Source organism: Oryctolagus cuniculus, chromosome 1 (genome assembly GCF_051225735.1).
Source record: "Oryctolagus cuniculus isolate XC-2025 breed Fujian yellow rabbit chromosome 1, ASM5122573v1, whole genome shotgun sequence".
NCBI classification, from domain to species: domain Eukaryota; kingdom Metazoa; phylum Chordata; class Mammalia; order Lagomorpha; family Leporidae; genus Oryctolagus; species Oryctolagus cuniculus.
Window position 1 is genome coordinate 152845595 of NC_142867.1, and position 16965 is coordinate 152862559.

Here is a 16965-nt window from a genome sequence, read left to right on the forward strand (position 1 = left end):
GATCGGCGCAGCGTGCTGGCCGTAGTGGCCACTTGGAGGGTGAACCAATGGAGAAAGGAAGACCTTTCTCTGTCTTAATAAAAAAAAGAACTAAAATTGATGCTATTATGCTCCATTCTGTCTCTCTGGTTCTAGGTGATGTGCATATTTAGGTTTTACTTTTTCTGTTTTCTACTGTTGAGTATGCAAATGTTGCCTAATATGTATATGTCTAGATAGAAAATTATAAATCACATGGTAATTGGTCCAAAATATGTGGAGCTGGAGTCCCCTTGTTTGGGTACAGATGTGACTAGTGAAACAGGTAAACAGTTACACCCAGCCAGAAACACCACAAACTAGTACTGGGCTCCTAGCATCCTACCTTTCTACTACTTTCTGTATTGTTCCTGACTGGGTACAACCATAAAATACATTCACTTGTAATTCAGAGCACATGGCTTCTTTACTTGGAATTGACATAGCAAGTCCCTTTACATGTCAGGAACAGTATCTTAGTTATGACCAATGAGGTTAGATAGTCAATTCATAGTTTACATTTTCTTCAGTTTACATCCTTTTAGTTGCTGTAATTCATAAAGTATATATAGTTTATTACAGAAATATGGAGAGTTTTTCAATTCATATCAGTCCCGTTTTGAGGACTTTGAGGTTAACTGGCTTTCCACAAAGTTCTATAGATAAGAAAGAGTAGAACCAGGTTTTCTGACTGTAGCTGTGACTCCCTTTGCTGTGTGTCATGCTATGGTACTGTTTTGTTGTTGCTGGTTTTTTATTTTTTTTTCCAATTCATGTCCTGGCTGCTGCTTTTCTGATCTCTGTTGGCCTAGAAAAGCAGTGGAAGATGGCCCAAGTGCTTGGGACCCTGTACCCGACCAAATGGGAGACCTGGAAGAAACTCCTGGCTTTGGATCAGCCCAGCTCTGGGCATTGAGGCCTTTTGGGGAGTGAACCAGCAGATGGAAGACCTTTGTGCCTGTCTCTCCTTCTGTCTGTAATTATGCCTCTCAAATCTCTTATTAAAAATGTTAATAAACTTTACTGGAGAGAGTGACCTTCCACCTGTGGGTGCTCTCACAGATGAGTGAACTATGGCTGGAGGTGGGCCAGTCTGAAGCCAAGAGCTAAGAGCTTCTTCTAAGTCTCTCACGTGGGTGCAAGGGACTAAGCATTTGGGCCATCCTCCGCTGCTTTCCCTGGCACATCAGCAGGGAGCAGCCAGGACTTGAACCAGAGCCCACATGAGATGCTGGCACTGCAGACAGTTGGCTTTACCTACTACATCACAGTATCGCCCCTATTTCTGTTGGTTTAAATCACTGAAGCTATGCTTAGAAAAATCAGCAACATAAGGCTACCCTTTCCCTGCTAGATCTGACTGATTAACACTATAATTAAATAATTTTATTTCGTTGACTTTTTTCTAAACCAAGACTTATAGTTAGGACTTAAAATAAACAATTTTATTTGAAAAGTAGGTAGGAGTGTTGAACTGAATCTAGTGTTTGATAGAAGTATTATCTAGTTACATATACTAAAATCTGCCACAACACAAAAATAAAAACCCAAATAAAACATGTTTTGAAAAATACTTCACTTACTGAGGAATTCCTACTTGGGTTAAGACTCATTATACTTACCCTAGCATCCTCTGGGGTCTTGAAGTTAATTATTTTTCCAAACTCTCTGGCATGGAATACAGATTTCACCCGTTCCTATAAACAGAATATATAACTTCCTTAAGGAGAAAATCCAGTTGCAGAAATACAATGAAGACATACCACACATTTTTCTTAGTCTATTCTTGACACATCTACCTTATACAAAAAATGTTAAAAACCAAGAATGAGATGACTGGAGCATAGGGAGATTACTGATGCCATAGACAGGAGTGTCAATTGGTAAAGTCAACAACAGGAGTCACTGTGCACTTACTCCTCATGTAGGATCTCTGTCCTTAATGTGCTGTGCATTGAGATTTAATGCTATAACGAGTACTCAAATAATATATTTCACTTTGTGTTTCTATGGGGGTGCAAACTGTTGAAATCTTTACTTAATGCATACTAAACTGATCCTCTGTAAAAAAAAAAAAAAAAAAAAAAGAAACTATCAACTCCCAACTTGACTCTCACTGGGATTAAACATGACAATAGGTCTGATCTGATTTCATCATCATTAAAAAAAATCATCTATTATTTTTCACTTTATGTTTCTGTGTGGGAGCAAACTGTTGAAATCCTTACTTAATGTATACTAAGCTGATCTTCTGTATATTAAGATAATCGAAAATGAATCTTGATGTGAATGGAAGGGGAGAGGGAGTGGGAAAGGGGAGGGTTGTGGGTGGGAGGGACGGTATGGGGGGGAAGCCATAGTAATCCATTATTCGTACTTTGGAAACGTATATTCATTAAATAAAAGTTAAAAAAAAAAAAAAAAAAAACCAAGAATGAGAAACCATGAAGAACCAAAACATAAAAGACTATATTCTAATATATTCAGTTTCAATAAACCTAAATTAAAAAGCTTAAGGAGAGGGGGCACCGTGGGTTAGGCCATGACCTGCAACTCCGGCATCCCCTGTGGGCACCTGTTTGAGTCGTGGCTGTTCCACTTCCAATCCAGCACCCTGCTAATGTGCCAGGGAAAGCAGCAGAAGATGGCCCAAGTCTGTGGGCCCCAGTCATTGTGGCTATTTGGGGAGTGTACCAGCAGATGTCTGTCTCTCTGCCTATCAAATAAACTTTTTTTTTTTTTAAAGCATAATGTGAGATGTCAATTGTTAGGGTCAAAAGGGTTGATAAGGATGGAAAAGAGGTCAGTCTGGGAGTGGTACTATTATCTTTCCTCTTCAAATAATTGCTCTGACAGTTCTAGGCATCAGCCCATGGAATCACGATTAAATCAAGCTTGAAAGTACTACATGTCTGTGTATATAAACATATATTGTAGGGATATGTATTTCTGACGCTTTAATCCAGTCATGTAATGAGGATGTATAAACTGGAGAATACACAAATAGGGTCTTTGTGGGAGAGAACTGTCTAAAAGCAGATATTAAGTATTTGAGAGATAAACAGTGGAACTACTGATGAGGATGATGTTTACTTCTGTAACTATGGGTAGGATCATAGAGGGAGCATAGAGGAAATTTTGTTCACCTAAGAATTCTTATAAGCAATTTAAATACCTAGGCAAATACAGACTCTAGAAGATATAAGATTCTTCTATTAAAGATTGCTGATAGAAGGTCTCAAGAAAAGATGGAAGGGGAAAAAATCAAGGAGGTAAGAGGAAGTGTGCTTCTTAGAAAGGGGAAAGCATGAATTAGTATGGTCTAGAGGAGAAGCTGAAAGCTATCCATTTTTTTGAATGTAGGGGTGGGGTTCTGTTATTGCATATAAAATGAGAGCCCAGTAATGCTGTTGATAATATAACTGGGGTCCAGCATTCTGTTCTTTAAGCCTGAGTAAAACAGCAAGTATAAAGGTAAATCATATCAAGGTACAGTGAGATTTATTAAAGAGGCCTATTTTAGTGTATTTTCAATTCCAGCTTTCAAAAATATCTGTTCAACATACCTTTGCTTCAATGCGCAATCTTCTCCCATGAACGATGAATGGCTCTTTGGTAAATTCATCAAAACTATACTGCCACTCACATGTAAGCTGTCCAAACGTTCCCTTTGTTACAAACAACACCCCACTGTGGGGAGAGGGGAGAAGAAGGGAGGAGGGAAAAGAATCCACTTTAAAAATTGAAGCACTAATATCCAGTAATGACAGGCTACACATTCTTTGCAAGTAAATGTGGAATATTCACCAAGAAAAACTATATTCTAGGTGATACAAAATCTTTGTTAAAAAAAACTGGAACTTTTACAAATATATGCTCTTAGATCATAGTGGAACTGAACTAGAAACAGCAACAGAAATGGTAACATGGATATTTCGAAGGACTTGGAAGACAAGACACACCTAAATAATCTATAAGTCAAAGAATCTCAAAGGGAATTAGAAAACATTTTGAACAGAATGAGAATGCAACATAAAACTTAAATGTAAGGTATTTCATAAGAAACAGCAACCATTTAGAGAACCAATTATCAACCAACATTTTGAGAAACTTTCAATAATGAATGAATTACCAGAATTATTTTTATTACTAAGGATCCATGTAAATGTATTTCCTAACCTAAATTAGAAACAGGATTTTCTAACCACATTGAATAGAATCAACATGCCTACAGCCTTAAGATTTGGCACAGGCAAAAAGGCATATTAATGTTAGCTTTAGACAGAAACTTCAAAAAACCACCATCTTGGGCTTTTTATTTCAATCAATTTTTGTTTTCCCATGTTGGAGGAAGAAGTCAATAAATGAAAATTCCTATAATTCTTTCTATCCTTCCTTGAAACGTCTTTCTTTCACAGTATTCTTTCTGGTTGAAACATCAGTTGTAGGTATAACCTGAGATTCTTTTAAGTCACATATACTTTTAAGTTAGAGAAACAGCTTGTTCCTGGCTGGGATGGAAAAGTATAAACTAAGCTTTCAACCTCTCACTTCAACTTTCTGTCCCTGATCTCCTCTTTCACCAATCCTGGATTACAGAGACAGGGAGGACAAACCGAGCAATTCTCCCTCAACCAGGTAAAAACTCAAAGACAGATACAGTCTATTATAGCAGGTTCCTACCACTCCCTTTACTGATTCAAAACTTGGAAAGAAAAATCTTAAGTATCAACATCACCTTTTAATAAACTGCAGTTAACTCACTTTCCCCTTTCTCTGTCATGATATGAAGGGATTTCAAAAAGTTGTGAAAAATGGAATTAAAAAGTTTATTTTGGTGCATAAGAATTTTGAACTCCATAGTTTCTTCTAATACACCTTTGCTATGAACTTTTTATACATGTGGCCTTATCATACATGTGGCCTCATTTAAAAAGGTCTATCATATTGAGAAAATTTTTTAAATGTTGCAAGATTTGGGAAAAAAACTTTGCAGCTGACTCTTCTTTAACTGGAATGGTCATCACCATTCTGTTATCAAAGGGAGGAACAGTAATAAACAGCTTGAAAACATTTGATGAACAGAAATGACTACTGATACAGTGTTATACAGGTTTAGAAAAAGTTATATGTATATTATGGCACATACTTCTAAATGACAACTAGGCAGCCGTTTATAAATTAAAGATCTCTATATGCTGACATGAGACAAGCTTCCAGATTATCGATAGCAAGTAAAAAATTAAAACTCAGTACAGAACAGCATAATAGATTTTTGGCATGTCTATTCCTATATACCTGAACAGGCACAGAATATCTCAAGGATACGAAGGAAGCAAGTAAAAGGGGCTGTCTGTGAGAAAGGGAGCAGAGGCAGTGGTATCTGAGATGGAATGAGGTCTTACTTTCACATGTTTTACTTTTAACACTGTATGACTTTTCTCCTTAAGTTACTTTAATTAAGATAGTGCAGTAAATTTCTGACTTAGAAATTATTGAGACTCAGTTGATTTTAAAAACATTAAAAATGATGGGGCCAGCGCAGTGGGTTAACGCCCTGACCTGCAGTGCCGGCATCCCCTATGGGCACTGGTTTGAGTCCTGGCTGCTCCACTTCCCATCCAGCTCTCTGCTATGGCCTGGGAAAGCAGTGGAAGATGGCCCAAGTCCTTGGGCCCTGCACCCATGTGGGAGACCCAGAGGAAGCTCCTGGCTTCAGATCGGTGCAGCTACAGCCGCTGTGGCCAACTGGGGAGTGACCCATCGGATGGAAGACCTCTCTCTCTCTCTCTCTGCCTCTCCTCTGTGTAACTCTTTCAAATAAGTAAATTTAAAAAAAAATTAAAAATGAGTGGAAGTATAGCAGTAAAGCTGGAGCAAAAGGTACGTATACAACCACACCTTGTGAATACTGAAAAGAAGCTCTGAGCACTACTTTCTGTTTAGCCCTAACTTTTCCTCCTTGGTCAAATTTGCACCCTGTGCCACCCAGCAATCTCAATCTTAATCTGCACTTGCTCATTCCTTCCCCTGGTTTAACAATAATGACTACTGTACCCTTGCTCCTCTAAAGCTAGACCACAGTGTGTTTTTTGCAGGTCTGTCTGAAGTTGTCACCATAGCCTGGAATATCCACAAAAGTGTTATCTGTTTCTACTGGCATATGTACTTATGCTAATAAATTTATATGTATTTTAATGAATAGATACCATCAGAGGACTGCTGATATCTGGGCGAACCTAAAAGTGTGTACCTTAAGAAAAAAAAAAAAAAGTTGTACCTTTACAGAGGGGAAGCTTATCTTTCAAAGAGGTTAACTTTATGGAATTTCTGTGCTTACCTGAATTGAGTGAAACAAATACTAACATTTAATTTACAAGTGTGTCTGCACATGACTATGTGTTAATTTGTATGCATACACAACGCTGAACACCAGGCTTGCAGAGCAAGAAGATCAGAGCTAGCAGGGATCAATGTGATTAAATGGAACAAAACAGACCTAACAACTTCTCTCACCTCAGGAGTGGCTGATAATTAATGCATTATCAAATTACATTAGAGAAGGAAAGCAAGTTACCTTCTGGTTATCATGAACATATCTGTTTTATTGATCATAACATGGGTAAAATATCTATGTTTTGCAAATCTTCCATTTTCCATGACCTAAAAAAAAAGTGAGACAATAAGAAAACATGATATTACAATAATACCTTATGATACTCTAAAAGCCATTTTTTGACAGAGGTAAGTCATTAACATAAACAGTAAATATACATGCATCAGAAAATTTAAGCATTTACAAAATCATTGCTGTTACCTTTCTTAAAAGGGATTACTCACCTGCAGCAATGTCAATCATTAATTTTTAGGAGCTATTGTTCTCACATAAAGTTTAAATTCAGTCCAATGTAGTTTTAAACTACTACAGTAATTTTATCTTAGTATATTTTTATTTGAACACATCTGTACCAAACTGCTTGAAAAAACTAACACATACCTAAACATATGCATCACATAAATTACTGCTATCATCTGCCTTGGAAGTCTTCTCTGAAAGTCCCTATCTGCCTTGTAAACATGTTTTGTCAATCTCATAGTCCATTAAAAACTAAGGAGCAGAGTTTCCAAGTCAATGGAGGACTCCAAGGCCTACTTCACATATGTAATGGTCTTTTAAATTTATTTTCCAGACTGTTTTTAAAAATTTCATTTTCAGTAACATTTGCTCTAAAGATGGAGTTACTCGGGCTATTTAAGATATTTATCAGGCTATACTATTCTATAAATATATTTATCATATGCTACTGTTTAAAGGCAAGCAATGTAACTATGACTAAAATTCCTCGGAGTCACAATGAGGAGTTAGCCAAAATGTCAGACATCTTGAAGAAATTCTAAGAGAATACTGAGATTTTTAAAAATTGTCTACCTTAAAGCTGTTTTAAAATTCTAAAAGTATTTGGCTTTAGAACGAAGCTAAGCAGTGACTTAATAATCTTGATATAGAAAGATTGTAGATTAGTGTTCACTTTTATTGGAGGCCAAAGTTTAAAAAAACAACTAAAACAGCAGGATTAATGCTAAATTGTATGGAAGAAGTTCCTAACTTCAAAGATTTGAAAATATTGAAGAAAGTATATCATTACTATATAGACAGTAGGGAGGACAAATAAATATAAACATCTTGTATTACAAATCAAAAAGAGATAACCACAAATTCAGAAGACATAAATTTATCAGATAACTTCTAAATTATATATTTATTTATATACAAATTATAAATTTATAAATGGAGAACCTAGGTGAAATTATGTTTTAAGAAAATATTATTATTAGAGAAATATCAAATATATTAGAAATTAGTTACAGATGAAACTCAGGTATACAAAACCTAATGAGTTTGTAAATATAAACAAAAAATGGGTAATAAAAGGATAAGTATACATAAGTTTAACAAGTAATGTGTAGACTGTGATAAAAGCTATAATAGAGAAATATTTTGAAAATCAGTGCTTCATTCTAGATATTCACTATAATAAAGATTTTATTCATCTCCCAAATTTTATACTTATTTCCCTTTCAATGTGACCCCAAGATAATGATGATTTTTGAAGGATGGGGTGGGAGAAGGAATTGTTGGGGACAAAATTATGGTAAAATTTATCTAGAATAAAAAAATATGGTAATACCCAGTAAATTATGAAAGGTAGTGAATGAGAAGAATTACCCTAGTAGACATTAACATAACTTATAAAGTTGCAGTAATTAAACATTTTTGGTGCTGGTCAAAGTGTATATAGACATACATTCTTTATAAAGAACAGATCACAGAAACTGACAAGTATGCACACAGGAATTTACAAAACTCTATATCTGAAAGTAGGAATTTACAACATCTAGAGTTTCAAAATTAGCATATACTATCATATAAATGGTTTATTTTGGTAACTTTTTAACAAAAGTTAGATCATTACTTCACTCTTTACACAAAATTAAGCCACAAAACCATGATTTATGCATACAAAAATGACTACAAAAGTATTATGAAGAGTTAACATTTATATACTCCTCAAGTGGGAAAGGCCAAAATAAAACATCCATAAAATATAATTCACAAAAAGTTGGTGAGTACACAGAAATTAAACACTATTGAATGGCTGAACTATAAGCAAATAAATAACAAAAATCAAAAGACAAATTGGTAAAATGTTTGTCAATACACAGATACAGAACTAATTTCAAAATATGGTGAATTCTAGCAATTCAAATAAACCAACCAAAGGAAAATGAGTAAACCAACAGAAAAATGTATAAAGGATAGAACAGATGGTTTAGCAAAAAAATACTTCATTAATAGATCATAACCCTCAAATAATTTAAAAGCCATTGTTCAACTCTCAGTACCTAGTTTCTACTCATATACTAACTTTGGGAACTGCAATGTGACCTATCTTTCATTACTGTGCATTTTTCTGACTTAAATCTAGGCTGTGTTTATAAGCAATTAAACCTTTTTCAACAGCCACAAAACCATCTGGTATAAATAAAAGGTAAAACAAATTTCAAAGAGTAATTCATGCTATACTTTCTGGAGTTCACAACAAACCTTAAATGCAACACTTGAAACATGAATGAACAGTCTAGTCATTGCAGTCTACTTTGAATAAATTCTATCCTTTTTCAGTGGAGTGGATACACTTCAATAAACATCAAAAATAACTCATTGCTGGTTTCTGTTAAAAACTTGAATATTGAATAAGAGCAGCATTATAAGCAGACTACAAAACTTTAAATCCACAGAAGCATGGAGAGAATGTGATGGCTTATTCTACACGTTGTAGAGTCAACAAATGCCATGCTTTTTGGTCACTTTCATGCCTAATTATCTGACTTTATACATTATATTTTTGAGGAAAAATAAAAGTTTCAGACCTGAAGACAAGTTATTGTTCATCCAAACCAATCTCCTTTATACACGTAGAAACTGAAGATTAGGTAAAGTATCCAATAAATCCATCTAAATCTTCTCAGAAATCTTGTGTAATTAGGTTAAGATTATAGTTAAGTGACCTTGTTAAGGGTTAACTGCAAAACTGGACTCAGAACATAGGTTTCTATACTTAGCTAATTCCAGTACTTTTCAACTATACCACATTTGCTCTTAGTGTTTCAGGCACACTTCCCCCATGGTACCTCAAAGATGTCTTTGCTATCCATGGATGCTGGTAGTTTCTGAGGCAGGAAGGTATGGCAGGTTAGCTTAGCTGAGTTTTTCTAGATCAACAGTATGCAAATAGTTCACTGTCAATATCCTATATTCCAACATCCCAAAAAGACACAATATTGAATGTTCCTATTAATTTGTGATACCGTTTAAAATAAATGGTGCCGCGGCTCACTAGGCTAATCCTCCGCCTGTGGCGCTGGCACCCCGGGCTCTAGTCCCGGTTGGCTCCTCTTCCAGTCCAGCTCTCTGCTGTGGCCCTGGAAGGCAGTGGAGGATGGCCCAGGTCCTTGGGCCCTGCACCCGCATGGGAGACCAGGAGGAAGCACCTGGCTCCTGGCTTCGGATCAGCGCGAATGTAGCAGCAACTTGGGGAGTGAACCAACGGAAAAAGGAAGACCTTTCTTTCTGTCTCTCACTGTCTAAATCTGCCTGTCAAAAAAAAAAAAAAAAAAAAATTAAATGAATTAGAAAAAAATCAGGGGTATGAACTACTACACAGGACCTTCACATAAAGATCAAGATTTCATTAAAAGGATTCAGTGTTGTGGCACAGCAGGTTAAGTCACCACCTAGGATGCCCGCATCCCGTTATCAGAGTCCCAATTTCAGATCCAGCTACTCTGCTTCTGATCTTACTAATGTGCCTGGGAAGCAGCAGATGATGGTTCAAGTATTTGAGTCCCTGCCATGCATGTCTGGGAGTTGGATGGATTCCTGGCACTTGGTGTTAGCCTGACCCAGCCCTAGCTGTTGTGGCCACTTGGGAAGTCAAACAGTGAGTGAAACATCTCTCTCTCTCTCTGCATTTCAAATAAATAAATCTTAAAAAAAAAAATTGGGTAAAATATGAAGGGATTAACAACAGCTGGTACTTCAGACATGCTAGTTTCATTTATGTACTTTAATGTTAAAGGAAATATAATTTTTGCTTAATTCACCAGAAGTATATATAAAATTACCTATCAATTTGATAACTTTCTAAAACAGAAACTGCATTCATTACATGTAATTGTCAAAATCTGCAGATAACAATTAAAATGTATGAGTATTAGTAAAAGTATCCTTTTGTGTTTACAAGAGATGACTGTATAAAAGGTACTTTAGCAAGTGTAAATAAACCCAAACCAAATTAAACACATTATTTGGAAACACAAAATAGGAAATTAATGACAGTGATGTCAGGGTTACCTTCTATTAATACCCATATTCCTGTCAGGAAAAAGGCATACACCAGAAAATAGCAACACAAATATCTAACACTCTCAAATCATTCAAATTGTTATTATATAGAAGAGTTTCATAACAAAAATATTTCTGAGAAAGTAAACATGAAAAGATAGTTCTTATGAACAAATCACTAACATGGAAGGTTTTAACTCTCAAACAATATAAAGTGCTCATCTTTCACGGGATGTACTCTTAAGGAAATTGGATAAAGGATAAGAACACATAGTTCAGCAAAGAATAACTACAGATGTGATTAATATCTGACTCTTTTGGAAGACAAAAGTGTCTCATAAAGGTGTGATACTTTTCTTAAAGCAACATGGAAGATAAAAGGAAAAAAATTCATCTAGAAGAAAGATAAAGTGATTGTTATCAAGAAAATCAAGATAATAAATGGTTTTACAGTGTGATTAATATCAATTAGGAGATGATGGGACAGAGGAAAGGTTTATGAATAGATTCTGCTCAAAATTTACACTTAAAGACCCACAAAATTCAGTGTTATAAAATAGTACTTGTTATCATTGTTATCATTTTTTAATTACCTAAGTAAACAGAAAACTTGCTCAGAAGCAGCATACTTTTAGAGAAGAACTTAGTCAATAGTGTAATTTCTTCAGAGTTACTTGATTAATATTCAAAGATAAAAATGTCTTACTAATTCATTTCAAATCTGAGACTTGAGTGCCATGGTCAAGAAAAGGCATTCAATTTAGATTTGTGATAAAATACAGAAATTTATTATCTCAAAGCTCAATGATTTCATATATAATTAAATATCAACAAAAGAGAAGTGATGTTAGGTGTATCCTGTGAGGGAGGCTGGATAAAAAAAAAAAATCAGGTCTCACTGATGGGGTAATCAAATCTGAAGAGAAATTATAGCCTTTATTTAATCCCTTTCATATCTCTGTCTCCTCCCATGCTAATGACCTCTCTTGATCACCGCCAAACTACAGGCAAGGACTATGTTAACAGCTTAAGCAAGGTAGGAAAGCTGAGCATAAGCCTTTGGCTTATACATAAAATCATGTGAAATAAATCATTTTATCTTAAGATATGTAAATTATTATTTACTGGTACAAGCAAAACAACTTGGAAAAAGGACAGAATTATGTTCATAAATTAGCTATGCACACTGCAAACACCAGACTATCAACTGACCTAATACATATCTAAGAAGGGTCACAGTGGATGTGTCAGGAAACAAAGTCTCACTATAGCAGCTGTGACAGAATCGCTACTAATCAGCATTTTTGAAACCATAACACCACACAGGAGTATACTTGAAAACTAAACTAGCATTTCTTTTAAAACAATGTATAATTAAAAGTTTAAATCACTGAGGTTTTACTGTTTCAATTGCTTACCAATTACTGTGTGGAAACTGTCCCAGTATTTTAATTATTCTATTAACCTTGAAAGGGAACAACAAAAAAAAAGCTTAAGATTTAATGATGCTTTTATCTTGGCAAAGAAGAAATAAATGAGGAATACAGAATTTATATAATGGTGGCCAAGAACAAGCATAAATTGGCATTCATCTGAAATATCAAAAATTTTAGTTCTTGGGGCTGGTGCTGTGGCATAGTGGGCTGAGCCTCCGGAATCCCATATGGGTGCTGGTTCAAGACCTGGCTGCTCCTCTTCCGATGCAGTTCCCTGCCAACAGCCTGGGAAAGCAGTAAAAGTTAGCCCAAGTGCTTGGACCCTTGCACCCAAGTGGGAGACATGGAAGAAGCTCCTGGCTTTGGATCAGCCCAGCTCTGGCCATTGCATCCATTTGGGGAGTGAACCAACCAATGGATGGAAGACCTTTCTCTCTGTTTCTCCCTCTCTGTGTGACTCTACCTCTCAAATAAATAAAATCTTTTAAAAAAATTGAGTTATCAGGTACTGTATGATTAATTACATACATTTCTTCATCTTTTTTAATCCTAGCAACACCAAGGCAGTTAGGTAAGCTACAGTTATCTCCATTTTACAGTCTGGAAACTAAGGTCAGCCAAGCAGGATAAAAGATTATAAAGCTGGTAAAGAAAAGCACTGGAACTGAACTTGGATTTACCGAGCTCAAGAATCCAGGCCCTGAGCCAAAGAGTACTGCTGTATCTCAAATCATTTTTATTATCAAAATTAGCATAGAAGGACTATAGTCAGCCCAGTATTTCTGCAGATTGCACACTGGTGGATTCAATCAAAAGTGTTCACAAAAAATTGCATCTGTCCTAAACATATAGAGAATTTTAATGTTACACTGTAAAAGTGCGGTGTAACATCTATTTTATCTAACATTTACATTCTCTTAGGTATAAGTAGCCTAGAGGTAATTTAAAGTGTATAGGAATTTGTGTGTAGGTTATATGTGGACTTGAACATCCACAGATTTGGGTATTCTCTGGGGACCTGGAATCAATCCTTCATGGATATTAAGGAACAAATGAATGGAATATAGGTTCAGATATCCCACCTCTTCCAATGCTTCAAATGTCACAAAATACTGAGGGATCATTATCCCTTTGGGAGATGAATCCTATCTTACATGTCTTTGAATTTCTGGAGCTCCTTAGAGTCTTACATGTAGCAACTAAACAAGACAAACTAAACAAAAACTAAACAAGACGAACTAAAAAAACAAGAATGAGACTGAAGATGTGATACAACTAGAGTAGTTGCTAATGTGGTAAGTTTACCCTTTTTTTAAAATTTTTTTTTTAATTTTTTGACAGGCAGAGTGGACAGAGAGAGAGAGAAACAGAGAGAAAGGTCTTCCTTTTTCCATTGGTTCACCCCACAATGGCCGTTGCGGCCGGCGCAACGCACTGATCCGAAGCCAGGAGCCAGGTGTTTCTCCTGGTCTCCCTTGCAGGTGCAGGGCCCAAGCACCTGGGCCATCCTCCACTGCACTCCTGGGCCACAGCAGAGAGCTGGACTGGAAGAGGAGCAACCAGGACAGAATCCGGCACCCTGACCGGGACTAGAACCTGGGGTGCCGGCGCTGCAGGCGGAGGATTAGCCTATTGAGCCCCGGTGGCGGCCGGTATGTTTATTTCTAATCACCTGAATCACAGCTTAGGGCAATTAAAACTCATGAGAGATGAGAGGAATCTTGACTATCCTCTTCAAAGCTGTAATCCTAGTATCAATGAAGGCTGTCTGATATATAACAGTAGTGTCACAGAACTTTTAGAATGAATGAATACTTGGTATTATATTTTTTTTCTTTGTATATAAACTACACTACCAAATCAAGCCAATAATTCTATTACAGATACACAATTACATATTTTACTTTTGGCAATTTTAAAATTCAAAGTAGCCTGGCCACTTATTCTAGAAATGTTTTCACATGAAATATTAGCCTTCCATAGCTGTATTTCTATACTTCATGAACTCAAGAATTAAAACTACCTCAGACTTGAAGTATCACGAAAATCTCAAATGCATGTCTCCAAAATGCTTCTGAGAGTTCTTTACATTGTTAAATTTTCACTGAAAAAATTATACTTCATTCATTGTCATTATAAGTGACTAGGATATCAATTTTACTTGCATTCATAACTGAAGACTCAACAAAAACAATCAAAAACATGTTGCTTCTCTTCACAGATGACATTAAACTTAATTTTTATTTGAGTGAACACGGTTTTCAATCTAAACTCATGGAAAAAATGAATTGGCTAAGTGAATGTATTCTTTCTTTGATAGAACTTTTGGCCAATAAAAATAGGCATTTTGTAACTTATACTAAAGTCTTCTAACACTACTGTTGGGGTGCACATATGCACACATGCATGCACACACACACACATACACATTTCTTACGGAGCTTTACTAAACTCACCTTATGGGTCTTTATGTCTAACCAAAGTAACTAAAGGAAGTTATAAGGTAGAGCTCTAACACATCAGTAGAGAAATCGTGAGTTTTGTGCTAGAATTTAGCATATTCAGCTTAAGACTGGAGATCTTCTCATTTAATATTCACTGCAGAGTTTTAACTATATTTACACATCTTGGTTAAAAAAGAGGGTAAGTTTCAAATTGAGCCTATTTGAACTTAACATTTCAAGATTTCTTATAATGCTAAAATGTACTAAGTTGTCTATTATAATAGCATTTATCTCTCTTTAATATATTACAAACTTAAGGGATGCAAACTTTGAATAAGATTTAGAAAACGAATTAGTGACATCAAATTGCTGGATTAAAAACAGAATTAAGAAATTTACTCTTGAGATGAACAGAAAACCCTGAACCTCCCCCTAAGTGGAACCATCACTTCCAGAGAAAGACATTATTTCTAACTCTTATTCAAAAAATACTTTTCATTATGTAATACTGGAAGGTTCTAAGTGGATGCAAGATAAATTTAGTGGACCATACAGTTCAGTGTTCTTAAGTCTGAATATTTGAAAATTATCTAAATAAAGAACCACACCAAGAGATTTTTTGCTAAGTTAATAAATTAGGTATGAGAATCGTATCCAAGTTGAATAGGTAATCTCCTTCTCCATAGAATCTGCTTTATCCAGGATGCTAAGAACTCTAATTTGCCTGGGTAACACAGTTTGGCCCTCTTCAGTTTTCTCATCCCATTCAGAAGTGTCCTTCTGGAGAGGAAGAGTTATATAACAAAGAAGAGTGTAGTCCAATAAGCCTTTTGTCTCCTAGTTCTTGTCCACTTACTCAAAGTTTCAGATGAAGCCAGCAGAAGAGTGTTCAGCACTACTCTGGTGATCTGACTGCTATCGTAAGCCCTTTCTTCCAGATTAGCTGTAATTCTTCGGAAGGAAAAGGAAAGGCCACGCACGATGGCTGGAGGCAGTTATCTTCCAATTGTTACTAAGGCAGTGTTTGAAGCTAATTATAAACGTCTGTAATTTCTGAAAGAAAAGACATACACAGCAAACAAAAGCAGCCTCCCTTCTACAACAAGTTATAAAGTATAAGCATGAAACTTTTGTAGAGGATTCAAAAACAACATAGATAAAATTCACAAATACCTGAAACAGTAAAGAATTTACTACTCCCATGGGACAACTCAGCTGTCAATATTCATACACACTGAAGGGCACAGGAAGTACACATATACACACACACACACACACAAACACACTAAGTTTAAGATTTTAAAGACTTTTTTTTTTTTTTAGGACAGGCAGTTAGCGAGGTAGACAGAGAGAAAGGTCTTCCTTCTGTTGGTTCACCCCCCAAGTGGCTGCTATGGCCAGCGCGCTGAGCCAATCCACAGCCAGGAGCCAGGTGCTTCTTTTGGTCTCCCTTGCGGGTACAGGGCCCAAGCTCTTGGGCCATCCTCCAGTGCACACCCAGGTCACAGCAGAGAGCTGGACAGGAAGAGGAGAAACGGACAGAATCCGGCGCCCCAACCGGGACTAGAACCTGGGGTGCTGGCGCTGCAGGTGAAGGATTAGCCAAGTGAGCCATGGTGCTGGCCGGGAAGACATTTTTTAAAAGGTAAAATTAAAAAGTAGCAATATGTTTAGTGAAAAAGCTTCTGTACCAGCTATAAAAAATAAACAAAAGGATCTGTTGGCTGTTTGTATTCTTCACAAATAGAGATGATCACACTGGTAATCAGTCTAGGAATGTGATGCTGTTTCAATCTTTAGAGTTAGTAACATTGTTTATAAAAATATATAAAGGACTAGAAATATATGCATATTGTAACTGTGAATAAAAAATTTAAAAAGGATGTATCTTTTAAGTGGTAAGGAGGCAAAGAATATTTTTTCTACTATTTCTTACTTTTCTTTAATGAGTATAGTCATATATACAATTTCAAAAATTAATGGGCCAAAATAATCTTTTAAGTTCATTTTACCACAAGCTTTTTGAAATACCCTTGTATTAGCTCTAACAAAATTAAGTGACATGCCAAGATTTATTAAAGATATTCAGAAAATCTTTGAAGATATAGTTAGCAGGTTATTGGTTAATTATAATTTATGGTAGAAAAATAAACAGACCACA

At 35.9% G+C, this 16965-nt stretch overlaps 1 protein-coding gene across 9 annotated transcripts in view; it reads right to left on the minus strand.

Annotated features, from left to right (window-relative positions):
- VPS13A (vacuolar protein sorting 13 homolog A) overlaps positions 1 to 16965 on the minus strand; it is a 248424-nt gene that overhangs the window by 2397 nt on the left and 229062 nt on the right. For all 9 annotated transcript variants that reach the window (XM_089336575.1, XM_051858844.3, XM_017341940.3 and 6 more), the window contains 3 exons: positions 6596 to 6681; positions 3585 to 3708; positions 1641 to 1715 (listed from right to left, as the gene is read on the minus strand). In XM_089336575.1, the coding sequence (XP_089192701.1) occupies positions 1641 to 1715; positions 3585 to 3708; positions 6596 to 6681 (285 nt within the window). The remainder of the gene's footprint in view (positions 1 to 1640; positions 1716 to 3584; positions 3709 to 6595; positions 6682 to 16965) is intronic.